Below are 23,322 nucleotides of genomic sequence, written 5' to 3' on the forward strand. Positions count from 1 at the left end.
GGCGATTCAGCAAATAAGGGACTCGTTCAAAAATGAATCAAATGTGAAAGAAACAAAGCAAGAAATTCGCAAGATGTACAGTCAAAGTATATTATGTAGAGGTCATATTGAGGGGTGCAAGGCTATTTTGGTTTAAGCGACATTTTGGCTACTTTACATGAGAGACAAATAAAATTTAAAATTTTGTAAATAAAATATCATAACAAAAGAACTTATTCAGCTATTTGAATGGACTAAACTTAATTGAGGTTCAATTAAAAACATCGAATTTTTGATACTATCTAATACCAAATAAAACGGAGTTCTAATCACAAAGATAAATGTCGCGTATTAAGCATAATAATAATAATCTTCAAGAAACTCACCTATCACAGGCAGGAGGTAGTTTGCTACGATCGGCAACGACACTAGCGGCCATCGCAAAACCGACCCAAAGCCACACCATAAACATAGTTCCAGCTTAAACTTCACACAAGAGAAAACAAAAACAAATAACACTTAGAACACTAAAACAAATGACTTTTGATAATAATTTAAAGAAAAGGAACAACTTTTATCACTACTAATTTTGGTTCTGAGATTATTATTTTTTACGTGTTTAAAAATATATTCGTGAGTGCGAAGCGTTTATTCTTGAATGGTCGACAGTGCGTTTTCGTTGTCGTCCTAATGGTCGAAGAGCTTCGTCAGGACACTAAGACTTTACGTGCCAGCTTACGTGTCTGGAACAAAGGAAAATATACAGTTAAAATCAAAATACGTTGTTTTACGTGAATAGGCAACCTGAACATTAAAGGCTTCGTCAAACAGAACGCGTACTTAGCGCGCGTCAGAGCGCTAAACTAACACCGTGCTATGAGGCCGAGATGTGGTGTACTACTACGGTATGTTACCATAGTAGTACAACACATCTCGGCGTCATAGCGTAGCGCTCTGACGCGCGCTAATTACGCGTTTTGTTTGACGAAGCCTTTAATTAAATTTGTTTTCACTACCTATTTGCTGGTAGCATAAGAGGCTATTACAGCTACGTCATACGCTACGTGCGGAATCAAAAGACTTCCTACCACCAATAAAACCGGGTCCATGGAACCACGACGGATACCGTCTGTGGTGCTTGCTATGTGCTAATTAACATCTCTCAGAATATAATTAGTGGTCACTATTTCCATAAGTTGCTTATTATTTTTGTCTTGACAATTATTTAGTGTTACAATTTCGATTACACGACAATCTATAAATAAAATCACTTACAGCTATTCTATATCAGCTATTATCGTCATATGATAGATAATGCTGTATTTGCAATTATTTGCGAAGGCCACGTCGGCGATTGGTTCTTACTGTGCTAAACTAGAGAACGATCAAAAGATTGTAGATTAAATTTGGGCGCCCTTTTTTCCTACCTATTCGCTGGTAATCTAAGGGGCTATTTCAGTTAATCTATGGCCGGTAGGTGAGCTCATGGGTTCAACCTGAGCGAGTTTGCTAACTCTGGGACTAGCAAGAGCAGTGCTTCGCAGAATGCATCGGCGTTTTAGAAGCCATCTTGGCGGTCTTACTTTTTTATTAGCGAATCCAATCCTCTTTGGTTCAGACTGGAGATGGTTATGTGGCGGGCCGCTATCATAGAACACAAGATATTTGACGCCTGAGTCTCACTAACGATTTTTTCAAGATAAGTTTGCATATTTACAAGTTCCGAACAATAAAATTCGGAACATCGCGCTTGTTTACCGGGCAATCTTACACGTTCGATGGAAGATCTTTAGGTTGATTTTTAAAGGTTAAAGACAAAGCTCTCGTTTGTAGACGAGCGGTTGAGCTAACAACCTCTGAAATTCTATGCGAATCTTCGATTACACACACCGAAAGATAATAGTCGACAATTTATTAATTCAACGAAATAGCTGTGCGAATACATTACGGGATGATTTTTCTCGAACTTCTAGTGAATTTTTAAAGGATTTTAGGCTCTAAACTAACTCTTTAAGGACGACAATGAACTAAACGTGTACTTAAGAAATAACAGATTACTCTAGACATCACCTTTTGATTCAAACAAATGTGACAGAATGAGGCTTCTTTAATAAGTACTGGACCACTTTAGACTTCATTCACTTCAACATCGTTTTAAAAAAAGTAAAGTAGCAAGGTTTTTTTTGTGCCGCACAAAGGAGACTGAAATGATTACATACATTTTTGGGCCCAAATGTAACGTGATGAAACTAATATGAATTAATAGATTCAGATTTATTAGTACCTTGCTGAAAATTATAAAAGTTTTCTCAATCTGAGAGCCGAGTTAATAAAGATTTAGTAAAAGTTAGGTTATGTTACAATCTCTTTAAAAGAGCTGAATCATAACTTATTTAAGCATAAGTAAATGTTTATTATATCCATTGGATAATCTTTTAAATGTCATCTTATGAATGAATATCAATGATATATGGAATATGGAATTGCTATCCCACAATTCACACAGCGATCCATAATTTCAACAGTATCCAATGCAACAATTTTAAGTCAAACGTGTGAGCGATCTTCGGTGTCCAGTGTAGAAGCAATTGTCGTACAAGGCTGGCAGAGTTGGAATCCGTAATAATAAAGCAGTGATCGTTGAAAATATAAAAACAGCCCGATAGATACACACTCAAAATGCGTCGAAGATACAAAACGAGTAGAGCAGAAAAAACCAACAAGCGAAAAAAACAATTGTATAATCTATGAACAAACGTCATGTCAGCTTACTGTCAAAGCTGTCGTCAAAAATACAATCGATTTTAATCGATTTGAAATTGATAATCATATTACTTTGTTAAGTAATAATAGACTTTTTCTTCATTTATGTATATAATCGCAATTAAATCCGGCGTATACCGCACTTGTATACAACAAGTATAAATCGCTCATTTAATTACTTTGCATTAATTACCTAGTGCAATGTTTTTCTTTTTAAAATCCTGTAATCGATTAATTAAATCGATCACACCGTTATACCGACAAAAACTAACTTTCTCATTTTTCTTCGGTCCCAGAAAGTGGATTGAGTGATTTTTTATATTCTTATATAAAAAAATATGACAAATTTTTTAGACTACATTCCAAGTTATTACATTTTTGGCCGACGATTTTCCGTCTCCTTTATATGACCTAATTCATCTACTTTTACGGTTTTATTTCATGATTATTATTGTCCTTATATTCTATCCGATGTTTCGAATACTTTGATTTTCGTGGTCACTGTTGACACGATATAATATTACCTAGCATATTTACCTTTTTGGCTTTATGCTGGCATAAAGCCTATCGGCAACTAAAAGAGTCAAATAAATATAAATAACCCCACAATTGAAATTTATTCAAAGAGCTATTTTTTTATAATCTGCTTTTATAGCATATGTTTTATAGCATATGCTATAAAAGCATATGTTTCAAAAATGTTTATTCGTGTTTAATCAATGACAGGTAATATTCCGTGCCTGAACTAAACATTTCGCGGAAGAGACGTAGCAGAGTCTAATGCGGCTTGCAAGTCGCAAGTTGCCGACCACTGACTGACCTATCTCTATTACCATGCAACAAGAACATATATACTATATATATATATATATACTATATATTGTCACTGGTGGTAGGATCTCTTGTGAGTACGCATGGGTAGGTACCACCACCCTGCCTATTTCTGCCGTGAAGCAGTAATGCGTTTCGGTTTGAAGGGTGGGGTAGCCATTGTACTGTAAAAATTGAGACCTTAAAACTTATATCACAAGGTAGGCGGCGGCGTTTACGTTGTAGATGTCTATAGGCTCATGCAACCACTTACCACTAGATGGGCCGTGAGCTCATCGAAACATCTAAGTTAGAAAGAAGAAAAAAAACACACAAACGACTTATTCAGAATATTCATTTTAGGTGCCTACAAAACAACTTAAGCGATTTTTTCCGTGATTAAGAATAATATTAGGATAGATTTAATTTACTATTAGTTAAATGAAAATTTTAAAACGATTACATTATTGGTTGTCGTGATATAGATAACGTTGCGAAATCTCTAATGTACACATACTTACCTAAACAGTTTATATAATTAGATTTGGCGGAAGTTCTTACATTCTATGACTAGTTTGGTTCTTACGTTCGCTTTCGTGAAGTTTTTTTTTTCGAGATCGGACAGATATTGTGGAATGCGTAAAATACGCAGTCTGAAGACTTTTAAGGTGCTCCTGCGATACATATTACAACAAAAAAGCGAACTAAATGCGGCTTAAAACCTAAATACGTATCGTCTTCTCGCATTAAAACTGTATAATCTCAAAATTTACTAATTTTACAGGAGAGTGTTTTAAAAGTGTAACATGTGATATTTTTAATATTAATCATATTGGCAACATTTATTTTTTATTACATTATCTGTCTTTTAAAGTAAGATAGAATTATGTATTAATTTTGTTAATAGTAGTCAAAACATAGGTAAACTAAAAAAAAACTAAAACTAAACTACGCTCTTTTGACAGTATTTATGAGAAAAATACTGGTGATACCAAATGATTCCGCATATTAACTCAATTTAGAATATTTTTGAAAATTGTACACTTTTAATGCGAAAAGACGATATATAGCATTTAACGCGTATCAACGTATTTAACATTTAATACGTGCATTGGCTGACCTTTGGATATCCTTACATATAAATCATGTAATAATAAAAAAATATCCAATAAACTTAGAATAGATAAATATTTTTAAGATCGAAAAAGCCTTGACTTTGAATCCAACAAGATAAAAAAAATCTCGCATAGACACAGTCCACTGAGTTTATCGACGGATCTTCTCAATGGGTCGCGATTTCAATCCGGTAGTAGATTCTGCGATTCACTGCTCTTGCTAGGGCTGGTTTTAGTAATCTACCTCAGGTTGAGCCTGAGAATCCAACTACTTGTCCACATGAAGTTGGATAAGAACCTCAGGCTACTAGCGAATAGATAGGGAAAAAAATTATAAACTGGTTCGAGAGAGCAAAATTTGGAAGAGAAATTTTTGAATTTGGCGAATTCCAGTCAAATTCTATTTCAGTCGAAGACAGATTGAAGCGAAGGAGAAAAACAAGGAAATCCCTAGCCGTAGCCCACCACCATGCAGTATGAATAGCAAAAAAAAAGAGAGACAATTACATTCAATAAAATTCTAAAGATATATTTTTAATTTTATGGTTTTAACAGATCAGTTATTTTCATATAAGGAAATCGTATTTTCAATGATATGTTTCTGAAATATAAATATAAATTTTAAAATGGAAACCAATTTATTTTATTTCCCAAAAACATACCTTTTTATAATTGTACAGTCAAACAATTTGTCTAACATTAACTTTAGAAAGCATAGAAAATAGGAGGCATAAAATGATATATTTATGTAAAATTACATTTGATAATGAAAAATGCAGATACGAAACATAGTGATATATATTTTTTAAGTTTATATAACACAAGACACACATTTATATGCATACGGAATACACATCCGACAAAGGAGCGATAAGAAACATGTCACTCGTGTTTGCATGAGATCCTACAGCAAGACGAATGGATTTTTTTTGCAGGATGACTTTATACTTGTTGTTTGTAAGTGTGTATTCTATGTTCTCACTGGAAAGTGTCACCTTCCTGCATATTTATGCAGTGAAGCAGTCACAAGTTTTGGTTTTGAAGTCTGGGACAACCCTTACATAATGCAATTGGGAATTCTATGTCATTTCAGGTAAGCATTCATGTTGTAACCATTTCACATCTAAAGGATCGTCAGCTTGTTCAATTATCTATTCAATTTTTGTGCCCGTTCAACAAGGACCAATTAAGATTTTAATAAAATTATGAAACATGTTCAAATGAAGGTAATGTCTCCCAAAAATGTAGAGGTGTCTATTCCGAACAATTCTCAATCTTTGGGTACTTGCGTAGTTTCGTTTTCTGTTCAATCAATAGGATAGATCTGCTATATATTTTGTGGTTCTAGACAATTATTGTACTAATAGCAACAAGGAACAAGCATATCCTTTGCATGATTTACGAGGGTCAATTGTCACCAATTGAAAGATTACCTCGACACGACCTTGCGCGTCTGTGTGGAATTCTAGTTCGAGAATTTTCCTAACATTAGACTGTGGTTTGCCAAATATCGTAGACGTTGGACAAAGATTGGATCAAACCATAACTGCTTTTAGTCGGAGCCGAATCAAATCGTTGCTGCATTTGTTTCAGGTGTTTCAATTGGCTACGTCGTAAGTTGTTTTTCTAAAGATTTATAATCCTTGTTTTGGGTCTGTGTAACATTTATATTATTGGAACGAAGTTCCTTATCGTGCGTTGTGAAAGGGGGCTAGACGGAAAAAATTCTTACGAAAAGTTGTCACGACACTTTTTATTTTTAGAGATACTACTGCCATCTATCAATTTTTATGGGAACAACTTAGACTGTTGAAATTATGGAATGAGTGCAACAGTTACTAACGCATCTAACATCTGTATTATATTATAATATGAATGCCACACAATAATAATAGAGAAGTAATGAAATGTTTAGCAATTATAAAATTTGGTGAGCCACAAAAAAACAGCATTGAAATCATTTGGTCGGCGTACAAAGTTTTGTTTGCAATTAAAAAAATCAGGCAGCAATCCTTGTTGGAACGAACAGCAGAAGATTTTTATATTTATGTATAGTCTTAGTATAATTAATGGCTATAGTGTCTAAAGTATAGTCTACATGCTGACGGTCATTATTATTATTCACATAAATAGCTGTTTCTTTGTATATTATTTATATTTATTTTTGATAAATCATTGTGAATAAAATGAAGTTGATAACGTAGTTTTTTATTGTTATCAATAAAAAATGTATACCCGAATAATTATTTTCTTTATACCTCGAATATAACTTAAAATTAATATTTTTATAATAAGGAAATTCGTTCCTGTCCGGTGTCCCATGACACCACACATCTTTTTTGTCCTGTTATAGCTATCGACAACAACCTTCGATTCTAAGGTTAACCTACGTTTTTATTTTTGAAATACACCAACAAATCACCTAACGCGTCATAACGCCAATCACGTGAAAGTCACTCCTACGGTTATTCTGTCATTTTAGCGTAGACCTGCACGTGGTCTTGGCACTAATCCAATCACAGTCTGGCGCGACCCGCACAGTCTGTCATATAAGGATTCGTGATCTAAAGCAATCCGAACCTGAAGCAAACCTGTTTACAAGGTGAGTTACACCGCATATCACTACTATCATTAACTAGCCAACAGTAACATATTGAATTCTTCATTAACGATGAAGAAAATCCAAGCATGGTCTTTATGACATTACTTTTTCTGGGATGGCGGGTTTGATAGCAGCCCAGAACCTTACCACCTTCATAAGAACAGGGGTCGAGCGTGGGCTCACCTAGAATGGGTGGGTTTGTTAAAAGCTGTCCAACCGCCGGAGGACAACTACTAGCTGAGGGTGGCTGCTTTGTGAATGTATCTGCTGCCGGATCGGAATCCCTTGGGGATTGCATTTTATCATGAAACGATATTGATACAAATTAAAAATTACATTTTTGACACAATGATTCCAAGAACGTATTTAACCTCATTTGAAATAATAAGCCAGATACTATCATGATACCAGACACGCGTATACAACAAAACCGAATGCTCCATCTCAGTAAGTGTTTCCAACAATCATTCAATCAAAATATGCTACGTATTATGTAACGGTGTCTTCTATTATCCAACCGAAACACGACAACACGCTTTAGGACGTGCCTCGGTCCAGGATCGCGTTAAAGAACACACTCACAAAGATACTCCCAAACGATCGCATTATAGTAAATTTCGTCAGGACTCTTCAAACAGGAAAACGTTCATAAGCGTAGTGTGTGACAATAGAACACGGGACGGTCTTATTCTTTGTTACGAATGCATTTAGAAATACGTCTATCAATTGCCTTGTGTAAGAAGATGGTTTTTTTTTGCTGCCAAAATGAGATCGCCTCTGGCAAGCCTTTTGGTAAGCTGCTTCCAGAGTTCAGACCCTATAACGTGGAATATGCTAACCATCTAAACTTAGAAGGAACGCTAGTAACTGGCCATCTTTTCTCGTAGTAGGTCGTTTTGTGAGCCCGCACGGGTATGGCAGCGAGGGGCAGCGGTTGTACTATCAAAATTGAGACTTAAATCTCATGTTGCAAAGTATAGTAGGGAGCTTTTACGTTATTGATGTCTACTAGTAACAAACAACCTTCAAAAAGTTGAATTACATTGAATCAGAACAAATAATAAAAAACAATAAGCGTTTTTAGAATAATTACTAAGATATACATACTTTGACATTTTGTAGTTGCAAAGAACATATAAAAACGCCCGGAAAGTTAATATGCTTCGGAAGGAAGTAGGGGTCCACGGGAATTTGACGTCGGTTCACCAGCTCATTTAAATTTGCGCAGATGTCTGACTACAGTTTCCGCGCAGGCTATAAGCGTCCGTGACCTTACTGGCGCACGGTATTACAGTCGTGCTATTGAACAGTTCCGGTCCTCGGGTAGGTAGGTGCCAATTTCAAAAACATTATCCACGATTCACTCATCTCAAACATTGTTGCAACAAAATAACGACAGCCAAAACTAACTAACAAAAATTTTAAATTCGCATTTTAGGTAGGAAGGCATGCGAGTACGCAACATCGTTACTACAGTTCTATGTATTTTGGCCGCAAAACATTCTGGCGTTCCATCTTGTTCGGTGGTACTATTAACTAATAAACAATAATCCGGCTAAATTAATATTTCTCTGACGTGATGATGTATGGTATTATTATGAAAAATAATTGTAAAGTTGTCAACATATTATTATTGTATTATGTTTGGCAGTCGTGTGATGTTTAGCTTTAGGAATTTTTGCCCATAGACACAGCCCACTTAATTTCTCGCCGGATCTTCTTAGTGGATTGCGTTTCTGATCCGGTGGTAGATTTTGCGAAGCACTGCTCTTGCCAGGGCCAGTGTTAGCAGTGCTCCGGTTTGAGCCCCGTGATTTCACCTACACGTCAAGGAGAAACTGAAATAGCCTCGCTATACACTCCAAAAAGACTGAACCGATTTCGATGATATTTTCAGATAGTCTAGTTTGGTGCTGTGATGTTTGGTAGCGTTTGGATCGAAGTCAAATCAAAGATAGCCCAACAAAGCGGACGGGGTTTGATTCGTATTCTAATTAATTGACCGTAAGGTGTATTATGAACTCGGTACCTATACGCCCACAAAGCCCGCTGGCTACCGTGGCTTTCCTAACCTACGTGCAGCGCAAAACAAGAAAATAATTAATTGACGTTTCTTCGGCGACTCCATGGCAAATACATGGAGTTCTGGAATACCTTCAGATAGGGCAAGCTATTCCGTGCCTATATCTGCTATTCTGCTCATGTAGGTTTGAAAAGTGTACCGGTTATGTACGACAATTGAGAATTTGACCCTAATTTATGTCTTAAGATAATCCTTTAATATGAGCCGATTGTGTTATCGCCAAATATTCTCAGTGGGTTCATTCAAATCCGTCAAAAATAGGTCTCGCAATGTAGCTACCCTTGATCTATTAAGCCTCCTCTGGGGGTGATCTGGCACTTTTTACCAAACCTTACCCTTCTGGCTTTGATGTCATCTACTCTATCTAAGCAGGTAACGTCACAAGTCCGAGTTCCAAAAAAATTATTAAATAATAAAATGCGATTCATTGTATATTGCAATTATCCAATCAAGGTCAGTTCCAAAGATATATACAATTAACACACCTAATCTTTACTGATTTATATCATTACTTTTATCTGTATTTTTTGGTCCAATTAAATTGTACGAAGGTAGAATTATTTTGATGAAAGAACCTTTATTAGCAACAAAAACTTTAGCAACTTGACATAAACAACTATGAGCCATTTTTTTTGTGTTATTTGAAAGTAGCAGCGTACGAACTACACAAGCCTACATACATTCTAACCAGTCCTACACAAACATATCTCGCGACATTATCATCATCATCATTCTTTCTTATTACCCTCTGCGGGGGTCTAGGGCTCAAATCAAATCCTTCAATTTACATCGGTTTTGGGCAGTCTGTTCTAGGTCGTCCCACGTCATGTCCAAGACACCTAGCTCCTGCTCCACCGAGCGACGCGACATAAGAGACAAAAATACCTATTTCGTATTTTCAACTAATGCTAACATTGGACATCTACACGGACGTCTCTCAAAATAAAATAAAAATACAAAAAAAAATCGCGCAGAAAACAATCTGGTATTTTGCCAGGAGGAGCGACTCTCCTGACTATACGAGTACAACGTAAACATATCTATACGAATATTATAATCTATATCTATACTCTATACCAATATTATAAAGAGGAAAGATTTGTTTGTTTGTTTGTATTGAATATGCTCCGAAAGTACTGAACCGATTTGAAAAACTTCTTTCACTGTTTGGAAGCTACACTATTCTCGAGTGACATAGGCTATAATCTTTTTGAAAAAAATGAGGGATCCTAACTAAAACTCCAATAATGTAACCCAAGGTGTAAAAAAATTACCTAGAATATTCTTTACATCGCGTGCCCTGCGAAAACTATTGATGATAGAATAAAAAGTGTCGCGACAGCATAGGTCTCACTATTGCAGTTATGCCGCAATAAGAGTTCTTTTATTAAAAAAAATAAAACGTCAAATATCGTTGAAAATTTTGTTAAACATCCGAGCGGAGCCGGAGCGGGCCGCTAGTAATAAATAAACATACAATTATGATAGAGATTTACACTTGTGTTGATCGAACACATGCGCTAGATATACAAGACTTAATCGAAACGCAATAACACATGACAAGTACATGCATAAAACGAACTAACAACAATTGGATAAACAGTATTAACTATATACATAATGTAAGCTGGACGGGTCGTCGAACCCCACTAAGCCGTGCCGCCGAACCTCATGGCTTGTGACGTCTGCTTTTCGTGAATGCGACCTTTCGACCATGCCATGGGCCTAGCTAATGAAACTCGTAATGTTCTACCATAAATTATGGATGTTTGGGTATCTTTGTTTAAATACATTTTAACAGACTTTTTTTTTGTTGCCCTTGTAAGCAGACGAGCATACGGTCCACCTGATGGTGAATGTTTACCGTCGCCCATGGACTTCAGCAATGCCAGGGGTAGAGCCAAGCCGCTGCCTACCGCTTACTACTCTCCACAAGCCTCGTTTGAAGAAGGACATGTCATAGCCCTTGGGAAACAGCTCGGGAAACACTGCAAGTATTATGATTGGTGATTATTTTACCCCAGAAATTTTTTCCAGGCGAACAGATGTTGATTTTGTATTTATTTTAAAGCTGGCATTTCAGATGCGATCCCATTTCAATTTTAGCAATATCTGATTAGATTTTTTTTTGAATTATCCTTAATAATGCATGCTTTATTGACTTGTCAACTGACTCATCAATGTAGTTGACATTGATGAATTTCTTGTTTTGTTTAGCTGAAATCGGTGTTCTTTTTTGTTAAGATTTTATATTATTTAGAGACACAGTTAGAATTTAGACATATTGTCAGCGGTAGAACAAGATAGGACGCAATAAATAAATAATTATTTAGTAAAGTAATGTTAGTAATGTTAGAATTTCAATAGCCTTCTAGCCATGTTGACTTTTATAGTCGCAGTAGTAACAATGTTAAAGTTAGGATATCAACCCCTGGGCTCTAAGACGACTCTAAGCTCAATAAGTTTGCAGACAGATTTACGACCAAGTTTAGTGATGTAACTATGCGAGCAGGCGAAAACGCTTGCGGCCCATCATCTATCGCGGCAGCCGTGTCGTATCAAATAGCAAAATTATAGTCGCGACAACCGTACTACGTCATTATAGTGGATAGTTTTTACGATGTTATATAGCACGGAAACCGCGATGAGACGAAGTACAAGACACACTATCATGTCATCGTCGCCACTTTTTTTTTCCTACCTATGCTGATAGCCTTGAGAGGCTATTTCAGATTCACCTTAGCGGCTCCCCCGCCCTTCAAACCGAAACGCATTACTGCTTCATGGCAGCAATAGGCAGGGTGGTGGTACCCACCCGCGCGGACTCACAAGAGGTCCTACCACCAGTAAAAGCACCGTTAATGGATCGGGAGGATCCGTAATGACGTGTTTAGGGCAGCATCGCCACAATAACCGGTCTTGTACTGCTTGCTTGTTGGTGTAAAGAAATTTAACTATGTGGACGTACCAGCTGGCTTTTACCTGTCCAAATACCTAAAGTTACCCACGCGACCCGTCGACGGGCCTCATTCCTCTCGCCCGTTATCACTGGTAAACTTACGCAGATACGGTTATATAAATTGCACGTTTCATTGAGACCAGTATAACGCGTATAAAGCACACGCGTGGGCGAGATTAACAAGGAAATTAGACGAAATTACAGCTATTTACAGTTCTCTGCGCCCTCAAGTGTGGTACGTTCTTACACAAAAGTAATTTATGGACTTTAGCCAAACTAGTACCAGCACCCCGACTATTTCTGCCATGAAACGGTAATGCGTTTCGGTTTACCAAGGAAGACGTTGTACCTTACAATGGTGCCTTGGAACGAATTTCTCAAGGTTGGTGACGGCATTTACGTTCTACTCTCTACTCTACTATCTATGGTCTCATCAATCACTTTACACCAGATGGGCTATGAGCTTGTCTACTCAACTCAGTAATAAATAAATAAAACTCAGCCGTTTTGCCCCGTGAACATCTGAAGACAGATCCGATTGCTTCTCTATGTATCTAAGTATCTACTAGTACCACTATCATGAAACTCGACCTAATGTCTAAGAGGAGGCATCACCGGAAACCGTCAAGCAATAATTATAAAATAAATGGAAGCTTAACTCCTTGAAACTGTGATATTAATGTTTTATTTGCAGTTCTATAGATAATTAGTTCTGTCCGATTATTTGATAGCTGCCGATAAGATAATAATTTTTTTTAAATTGCAAACTTGCGTTGCTGAAATTGATTTTCGGACGAATACCATTCCAATACTGTGGCAGTGGAGATAAAGACAATCGTGCTAACCAGGTCCGAAGCGTAGTCCTAAAACCGATCGCGATAGCCAATTACTATTGAAGCTCTGGCAGCATTAGGGCCTTAATCACACAACAAGAACCATTCCAGTAACATTAATGGGAATCTAAGGGTCAATCAAATCTACGCAGTTAACCGTATCAATTCGTTTCCAAAGTACATACCTCTGTGTGTCACCACGAAAAGGGTTTCAGCCGACTAATGCACTTAGCACAATAAATTTCATATTTTATAATATTTCGTTTTATTCTGGACCCAAGCTTAAAGTTTTCTAAGCACCGTGAAATTTGAGTGTATGGTATTTTCGTCGGTTTTCGCGAGTCGTATATATAATTAAAACCATTGGTTTTTTTTCCATCTGTTCGCTGGTAGCGTAAAGAGCTATCCCAGCTACGTCCGGACAGGTAGGTGAGCTCACGGGCTCAACTTGAGAGCATTTTCTAACACTAGCCGTAGCAACAGCAGTGCTTCGCTGAATCTACCACCGGATCGAAATCGCGACCCACTAAGAAGATCCGGCGAGAAACTCAGTGGCCTATGAACTGTTGCTATCACGGTTTAATATCGAGTTTCATTCTTCGTGTGAATATCTAATTGTGATAATTTATTTATAAAACAATAGACGGTAGTCAGCACAATATTGGAATGCCGATAAATAAGGTCTTAATCATCCGTCACCACGAAAACTGTAAGTTATTCGAATGACGAAACCGGAAAGACTTTAGGCCACCAGTAATCCTTCTTTCATTAAAAAAAAAGTTATTCGAAATGTCGGAAATAAATAATAAATTACAATTAAAAAATTAAAAAAGGTACATAGTTGTAATTGTTAAGGAATATATAATAATAATATTTCGTTTTTTCATAAAAATTACAATTTAAATAGAACGGCGTGAGCTCGTCCATCCATCTAAAAAAATAAATAAAAAAGGGTCATTATTTTTTACGCCATCGCTATGACAAAAAATCCTCGCACTTCCCCATGAACGAGTACACTCGTCAAATTCGGTTAACTAGTTAAAGTTGCAATCAAAATTAGCAGCAAAATTGTCTGTCTGTGGGCCGCGGTTACTACTTAAAACCAGTGAGACCGGAAACTCGCTATGTGAATAGTAAAATTTGTCTATTTACAAAATCGTCTATACCCTAATAGTATTGAGATAGTGTTGCATACAAAACGGTTTGTAACAAAAACATATGGGTGTGAATAAATTTAGTAGACGCACTATCACTCAATAGTTCTGATTCAAATCAATGGAGTTTTCCCATAAACAATACTAATTATCAATACTATGAAACAATCGTATAGTCGTGACGAATCGATATAATTCCTGTACGTAAACCGAATTTAGAGTATTTTCGTTAATACACACAATTAGAGAGACACGTTTTGTTAAATTTCCTAAACAGCGTTTGAAGTTTCAAGGATCTTTGGGTTTCATGGTTTGCTGTATTGCCGTTTTCTGTGCGAAATTGGTCCACACCGACTACAAGGGGAATTTAAAAAGAATTAACTTTGTATTTTTACGTTAATACTGTTTTATCTATGCGAATAAATAAAATTGGAGTGTCTGTTTGTAATAATAAAATAACAAATTTTTACTAAATGCGTAAGTATGTTATACTACAGTACATAATTAAACCAAATTATTTTTTATTTTTTGTCTGTCTATCTTTCTGTTTGTTCCGACTAATCTCTGGAACGGCTTGACCGATTTTGACGAAACTTTCACTGATAGATATCTGATGATATGAGGAATAACTTAGGCTACTTTTTTTTAGACTAGCTTCTCCCAACGGCGTCACCCGCGGTACTACAATAACCGCGGGTAAAAGGAGAGACATTGTAGGACGCATCTAATCTGCACCCTACAATAATAAATGAAAACCAAGAGTGAATAGATCAACACTAAGACATGCGGTTCATGTTTCACGGCTGTGTCACAGCAGTAGCATTTGTAGTTCATTTTTCTTCTAACCTTCCAAGCTCTTATCCCACTATGTGGGGTTGGCGCAGCTTGACCTCTTTTTCCATTCAGGCCTATCATACGTCATCCCTGTACTCACACCCTTCTGTCGCATATCCTCTTTCACGCGGCCCATCAGTCTTTTTACGACTCCTCCTAGTCATATTGCAGTTTGTCTGATAAAAATCAGTAGTTAGCTAGGCAGCAGAGGAAGTGTGAAAGTAGCCCCGGTAATCAACAAATTAAAGAGCGGACGGTTAGCGTGGTATGGACATGTGATGCGTAGAGAGACGAAGTATGGAAATGGTAGTACAAGGTAGAGGGGGAAGAGGTCGACCGAAGAGGATATGGATGGAGTGTGTGAATGACGCTATGAGAGAGAGAGGTGTGAGTGTTGAGATGACGGCTGATAGAAGAGAATGGAAGAGAAAAATTAGCTGTGCTGACCCCACCTAGTGGGATAAGGTGGAGAAAAAGAAGAGGAGTTCGGTAGACAGCGGCTTGGCTCTGCCCCTGGCATTCCTGACGTCCATGGGCGACGGTAACCACTCACCATCAGTTGGGCCGCATGCTCGTCTGCCTACAAGGGCAATTAAAAAAAATCAAAGATCAAAACCCGCTTTCGTTGCTAATTCTTCCCTGTGTCGATGATGGAATAAGCCACGACATTTACATAAATTTAGCAGGTTTTTATTCTGCTCTCGTACACAAAAAAAAACTAGTTACCACTACGTTTCAAACGGTATTGCTATCAATGAAAAATAAAAATAAAAGAATTTATTTTAAACTAGACGATGACCGAGCTCAGTTTTTTTTTTTTTTGATAACGCCATCTTGTTGTGTCTTTAAAGCAGTTAGTTGCTCTCAATTAAGAAAAATAGTATTATTATTCGCCAATAGATGTCGGGAAGAGTCATTAAGTTCATTATCGATAAAGTTGATTATTGAAAACACGAACAAAACAACATTTTCTGAAAATAAATCGTAGCTAGATCGATTTATCGCCCCCGAAATCCCCTGTATACAAAATTTTATGAAAATCGTTTGAACCGTTTCCGAGACTCAGACAAGAATTGCTCGTTTAAAGGTATAAATAAGATTTAATTATGTTTTAAAGTCTTTTTACAATACCTACCTACTACCTATTACTTATTCTTTTTCTTATTAGCTTGACTGGTATTTTCAAAATATCTATCTATATTACGGAATCTTTCGATGCTATTTTCACCAATTTCTGATAAACTCAATTTATGAGTAGCTTCATATCCTGACCAGAGTAAAACAAATGCTTTTCTTATTCCGTTTGCTATTAGAGCGTTTATTTTTTAAATTCAAATTCGAAAAGTTCTATTAGATATTGCGAATAAGGAAAATGATAAAAATATTGTATGTTTAATATGCGGTGATCGTTAATGATTTCAGCACGCAATATACCTAACACAAAAACGTACATAATGAATGTCAATTATACATACTTGATATTAAACCGGAATTCGAAAATTGAAGTAGTCATTAAACAGGATCTTATACATATGTAACGTATTTATATTTTTTTTATCGTATATGTGTTTTCGTTGGAGTAATATAACTATTACGTGTTAAATATACATAATTTGCCCATAAAAATTAGTCGTATTTCAGCCAACAATAATATCTAGTGCTAATTCTGGTTCGTTTGCGGTAAATACTATTGAAAGCGATTATAAAACTTATTCTGTTCGTTTTGTTGACATTTTTTCACAGATGATACTATAAATCTCTCATGTGGTGGTAGGACCTCTTATGAGTCCGCACGGGTAGGTACCACCACCCCGCCTTTTTCTGCCGTGAAGCAGTAATGCGTTTCGGCTTAAGGGGGGGGGGGCAGCCGTTGTAACTATACTGAGACCTTAGAACTTATATCTCAAGGTGGGTGGCGCATTTACGTTGTAGATGTCTATGGGCTTCAGTAACCACTTAACACCAGGCGGGCTGTGAGCTCGTCCACCAATCTATGCAATAAAAAAATAACTGTATACACAGATACTACCTATAAAATCTTTTTTATTATTATTGTACTTGCCTTTTTTCTTTTTCTTTAGAAATAATTTGACATGTATTAAATGATAATTTTTTCTTCCCTTTTCCCAGTCACCTGGGGTCGACGCAACATGTTTTCTCCTTCCATACTCCTCTATCATATACCATTTCTTCGCTCACTTCCCTCTTACCCATACCATCTTTCACGCAATCCATCCATTTCTTCTCAGGTCTACCTCTTCCTCTATATCCTTCCACATTCAGTTTTTTTTTATTGCCCTTGTAGGCAGGCGAGCATACGGCCCACCTGATGGTGAGTGGTTACCGTCGCCCATGGACTTCAGCAATGCCAGGGGCAAAGCCAAGCCGCTGACTACCACAAAACATGTTAACACACTCTTACCAACCTCGTTTTCATTTCGTCTCATAACGTGTCCATACCATCCCAAACGCGCCCTTCTTAACTTCTCTATCACATGTGCCACTTTCAGACTTCCTCTAACATATGAGTGTGGTGGGAGCCTAAGAATACCCCCAACCCAAACTTAGCTCATGGGTGTCGTAGAAGGCGACTAAGAGACAAAGCCTGGCCAAAGCCAATACAACCTAGGCTCAAGGTCAAAAAAACCATTCCCAAGGAGGGTTGATGTCAGGCAGGCGGACGGTCATAAGAAAATTCCCAAAACTTAAAGGCAACATGTATTAAATGATATAATAACATATATACTAATAGTAATAATAGTCATTACTGTATGCATGAATGGAACGATTGCAACACGTTTTTTTTTTTGCTTTACTTATTATAAAATTATCAAAATTTACGGAATTAACAATGAACTTTCTATACATAGGTATACATTCACTAAAATTAAATTAATTGTTATTGTATGAATACTTTAATCCAATCTGTTATTACAAGTTCCGCGTTACATTTCAGACTATTTTCCATGGTATGGTATGACAACCAATAAATTATACGCTAAGCAAAAACATCGCCTTTTTTTGTTTTGTATTTTTTATTTAAAAGCACGTTTGAATCTTTCCGTCAAAGGGATTGATGATTTAGACACGTAGTCGTAGCTATGATATTTACGTTCCAACATAGAATATCAGTATTTTTTAAAAGGTAATATAAATACAGTACAATAACGCGATATTCCAACATACTTATTATTACTGTTATTGAGTTACTGATAGATATGTAAATTATAATGAGACAATATGTGCTTCAACGAGCGATATTTGTAAAAATAAATGCCTTTTACCTTCTTTTTTTTTTAATATTTACAAGTAATGTAGTTAATTAAGTTTTTTCCGGCTCATTAGACACAAACCTCACGGTCCATTAGTCAATTTAAAACAACTAGAGGTCCCGCAGTAGTCGAAATTCGACTATAATTAATTGGAATTATAAGTTTGTAAACTAATATGATTGTATTTTATACTTCTATAATCACAAATTTCGCCAAGGCTACACTATATTTTTTTTAATAAAGACAAACAATATTTAATCTATTCTCAATTTGACCACAGACGTTAAGAACAAAAGTTTGACAATAAATAGTATGCATGCGTGTGTGCGTCAAATATATGGTATGTAGTGTGTGTAATGTTTTCTTTATCGATTTAATGTATCTTTTATGCATTATTATAAAAAAAATATTAGCATTGTGCACTTCTCTATATTCCCTATAAGTGTGGAAAATTTCATACTCCTCCGTCCGCGCAATTTTCGTAAAAAGGGACACAAAGTTTTTGCTTCACGTATTAATATATAGATTTAATTCCAAAAAATGGCTCCGTAACGCGTATTGATTCAGATGTTTCTTAAAATCAATAGGTCATTTTAAATGGTAGTATAGTATTTAATGAATAGTGAACTGGACAAATTCAAAGGTAGCACAATAAAAAATCACCTTACGATCAACGCCATCTCTCGACTGTAGTAGTTACATAGTAGATACCAACGTTAAATACGTCACGCTAGATGACGCTTTGCTCTTTTAAAATTGTTCATAGCAAGTCGCAATAACCTCTGAGCGATGTTAATGTCATAGGCGAGGTTTGTCTGAGCAGCTTCCACGCCTACCGACGTAAATTTACAAAAAAATATCGGCAATTATTACGTAATTGCGGTTCATCAATCACACGTGTTGGCGCTCACTCAAAAATTTCCACTGTTCACGATAGAAAACTGGCAGCACGAATTTTAGGTGTATATTATATTTTTAGAATATTAAAAACAAGCCCCTTCGTCCTTTAACTTAATCATTAACATAATCAGTCAATGTCGTTTCCTTTCTTTTGTCGTTCAAGGGTGTGCTTAGTGCGAGTCTCGATAGCGTAAAAGGTAGGTAGCTCAAATTTGTATAGAGTTGAAACGTTTGCCTACGTTTGCCGCTAGGGGCGCTGTTCCAACTGCATACCAATTTTAATTAACTTTTACGCTATCGAGAACGTTAAAAAACTCGCACTACGCACACAGATTCGATGCGACAAACTTTATAGATAAAACAAAAAAATAAAAAAAGCCTTTTATTTCGTACCAAGTGACATAAAAACAAAAATAAACACAATGTGATCTATGCTATTAAATTAACTAATAAATAATGTTTGTTGAATAATATTAGGTATTATTTCCCACTTGCAAGAACCCCTCCTCGGGTAAAGGCCTCTTCAAAGGATAGCCAATCTTCTCTAGATTGTGCAATTTGAACCCGGTTTGTAGTTGCTTCTTTCTTTATATCGTTTTCCCATTTAGTATATGGTCTTCCTCTCTTTCTTTTTCCTAGTGGGCCCGTCCATATTGTTACTTTTTTACCCATTTCCATTTTAAAGTTAGGCTTGAACTAGTACATCAGTTGCTTTGTTAATTTTTCAGATTTTTGAGTGACGGATTTTCTGTATTTTCTTTAAATTTAGGATACTACGTTCCATTTCTCTTTGGCATGTGGCATGACAAACGTTATATAATACAATTGTGATAATAAGAGGTTTTTTTCACCCTATATCGTATTGTTTTAATTCACAATGATATATCCAAGATACAAGCTGTCTAGTTCGAGAATCTTACTCCTTTCATCGATAAGATTAAATAATATTATTATACAGATTTCATACGGAAGGCGATATTCACGTTCTAACCATTCAACACCACTTGGATTTTAGACTAAGTTTATCAATCTATTGGAATGAAAACAAATAAAAATCTTCTCAACAGAATATCGAAACGAGAAGATTATTTTAGAAACGATAATATTAAAACTTCACTTTCGTCATTGAAATATCTCACGCGTAATTATGCGGGAAACAATTAAGCCCGTGTGCTTATAATAATATATAACCTGGCAAAGTTTAATGATCTAAGGATAGACTGAAGGTCATATTGTTTTGGGTCGTTTTCTTTCGGCGGTTTTTTATTGTTAACAACCGCCATTACTGCGACAAATCGAAATGTCAGAAATGACAGTAGAATGCGCGGGAAATACGAAGTTCAAATAAATCATTTGCGAAATTGTGCATTATTCCGTGTTGCATAATGCGATTAACGACGCGAACTTCTTACGTAAGTAATTTTGTAATTAGTTTTTATAACCTTTGCGACCAAACGCCTTTCATTGTTTTTGATTTCCCATAATATTTGTTATTCAGGATAGTTATAATATGCGTTCAGTAATTAGTAAAAAACATCAATCTCATGCTCTTCAATTTAAGTGCCTAATAGTGCTGTATACTGTTATCAGCGGAAAAACGATACTAGATTTTCTTTGACCTACTGCAGTATTCACGAAATATCGACAATTAACAAAAACGAAACCAATTTTTTTTTCTTCCATATGTGGACAAGCTCACCAGCTCACCTGGTATTAAGAGGTTACCGAAGCCCATAGACATTTACAACGTAAATGCTGCCACCCACCTTGATACACGAGTTCTAGGACTCAGTTTTTACAGTACAACGATTGCCCCCTACCCTTCAAACCGAAACGCATTGCTGCTTCCCTACCACCCTGCCTACGACGAAATTACTTAGACGTCCAATCACGGACGGAAACTGTAGTCACTGAGATCAATTTCGACTCCACTGACATATTTAACTCGACTCTAAATCCCGGGACATGTGTTCGCTTCGCAATAAGAACAGACTGGTTATACCAAATCAATAGCATATATGGTTTCATATACGCGACTCCTGTATTCAATTTCCAAATAATTGAGATTGCATTGAATGCAATTGAACGGGAGATGCAATTGAACGGGAAGCGTCAACTTTCTAATAAAAAAAGAATCATCATAATCGATTCACCCAGTCAAAGGTATGAGGTAACAAACATAAAAAAAACATGCAATCGAATTGAGAACCTCCACCTTTTTTGTAGTCGGTCAAAAATAAATTTAGATCGCAATTTGAAGCTTACAATAACTGTTACTCTGCCTGCTCAATTACAATTAGCGGTCGTGAGGTTTCAGCACTGATTCAACAATTAAAATTAGATCAAGATCGATGATACAAAACGTCGCATGGGATATTATAAATTTCACTATGCAAATTGCGCTCCAATGAATCAAATCGTCCATCAACCTAGAAAAACTTAGCCAGGTCTGTCTGAATCCTGTTATTGGCAGTGTGTGTGTTTCTGCCACGTATTTTTTTTTTATTGCCTTTGAAGCCATACGGCCCACGACGAGCATACGGCCCACCTGATGGTAAGCGATAGCCGTCATGGACGTCAGCAAAGCCAGGGACAGAGCCAAGCGACTGCCTATATTAAGTTCTTTTCGCAAGCCTCGTTTGAAGAAGGACACGTCTATTTGAGGGTATCTAGAAAGTCGATAGAAATTTAAAATACTACAAAAACACCAGTACCAGACTAATACCAGTTTTAAGTATTTGGAAAAAATTAGTTGCCGTTGCGAATTTTTTCGTCAGACAAAAGCTACCTATATCGCGAACGTAACGTGTATGTGTACTATACAATATCAAGGGTAAACAATTCGTGCCAAGTTATTTACGACGAAGCCGCGTCAAGATCACGGCGAATAGGAACACAAAAATAAACTTACCCTGCGTTGTAAATAAAAACACGAACCACAAATTAGATTATTCCTTGACAATGATTAACTTCGCGGTCGCTGTTCTTTTAATGGACGCGTCCGTCTCGTACCGAGGTCGGATATCAACTGAGCGGTTTGACAATTGTAATTTCAACGCACACACGGCCCGTACGTATGAAAGTGACGTATATGTATAGTGACTTTCATGTGTGTGCGTGTTTGAATGACGCGCGTTCAAGATTGCGTTTACCTGTGGCTTGTTTCAATCAGGATTTTAGCATATTTTTTATGGTCATTTAAGCAAGTCTGTTCTGTGAAGGCAAAGTTAGAATTATTTATAGCGTTGGCCAAATTTTTCCGGGTAGGGAGTTTGTTTGAGAGCTTTTTTTTTATTGCCCATGTAGGCAGACGAGCATACGGCCCACCTGATGATATTGAGTGGTTACCGTCGCCCATGGACTTCAGCAATGCCAAGGGTAGAGCCAAGCCGCTGCCTACCGTACGCTTGTAAGTGTCAAAAAAATATCCAGTAAGCCAGTATTTTCAGTATTTATTAGAAATTAATTCCAATTGGGAATGCAGATTGATTGATTGAGTTTGTTTCGCTGGAACTTCTCAAGACTCTATCTCTCTTTGGTATCTGTTGTAGAGTTTACATTCAATAACTTTGTTAAATGACGGTTGATTTTAGATAAATGCTTTTGAGTTAACCTGGTTCACTCTCCGAACTTCGTAGAGTGAACAACTAAAATTATAATTTTCGATCAATAAAACGGTTCTCTTTCCAATTCAAATAGAACAGGTTTCTATTCAAAAGAAAATAGAAGTAAAATTTATTTTCACGTCTTTTTCCTTTCACTTACATGTTTTTTCAAATTTGGTTGCAATCAACTCATGATGTAGAAAATAGTATTGTATAAAAACTCTCAATATAAAAATGTACTAATTTAGACTTAGAGAATTTTGTGAACAAAATCAAGAACGGTCTTTATTACATTACTAGCGGCCCGCTCCGGCTCCGTTCGGCTCTATAACAAAAATTTCAACGATATTTGACATTGTTTTATTTTTTTTAAATAATAGATCACTTATTGCGGCACAACTATAATAGTTAGA

The 23,322-nt window shown here is 36.4% G+C and overlaps 2 protein-coding genes across 10 annotated transcripts in view; both read right to left on the reverse strand.

The window, feature by feature from the left end:
- The window catches only part of Treh-2 (trehalase-2), an 80,572-nt gene that overhangs the window by 31,665 nt on the left and 25,585 nt on the right, over positions 1 to 23,322 (reverse strand). For 4 of the 9 annotated variants that reach the window (XM_028188533.2, XM_028188532.2, XM_089739885.1 and 1 more), the window contains exons 1-2: positions 22,216 to 22,369; positions 366 to 722 (exon numbers count right to left, since the gene is read on the reverse strand). In XM_028188533.2, the coding sequence (XP_028044334.2) occupies positions 366 to 451 (86 nt within the window). In that variant the 5' untranslated portion in view covers positions 452 to 722; positions 22,216 to 22,369. Of the gene's footprint in view, positions 1 to 365; positions 723 to 22,215; positions 22,371 to 23,322 lie in introns of those variants that run through there. The other 5 variants (XM_089739883.1, XM_089739881.1, XM_089739884.1 and 2 more) reach the window with 2 other exon arrangements.
- Positions 1 to 23,322, reverse strand: part of FoxP (forkhead box transcription factor P) — a 210,920-nt gene that overhangs the window by 3,518 nt on the left and 184,080 nt on the right. The gene's annotated exons all lie outside the window — the stretch shown is intronic.

The sequence above is a fragment of the Bombyx mandarina genome, chromosome A1 (assembly GCF_030267445.1).
Source record: "Bombyx mandarina strain Sakado chromosome A1, ASM3026744v2".
In the NCBI taxonomy this organism is placed as follows: domain Eukaryota; kingdom Metazoa; phylum Arthropoda; class Insecta; order Lepidoptera; family Bombycidae; genus Bombyx; species Bombyx mandarina.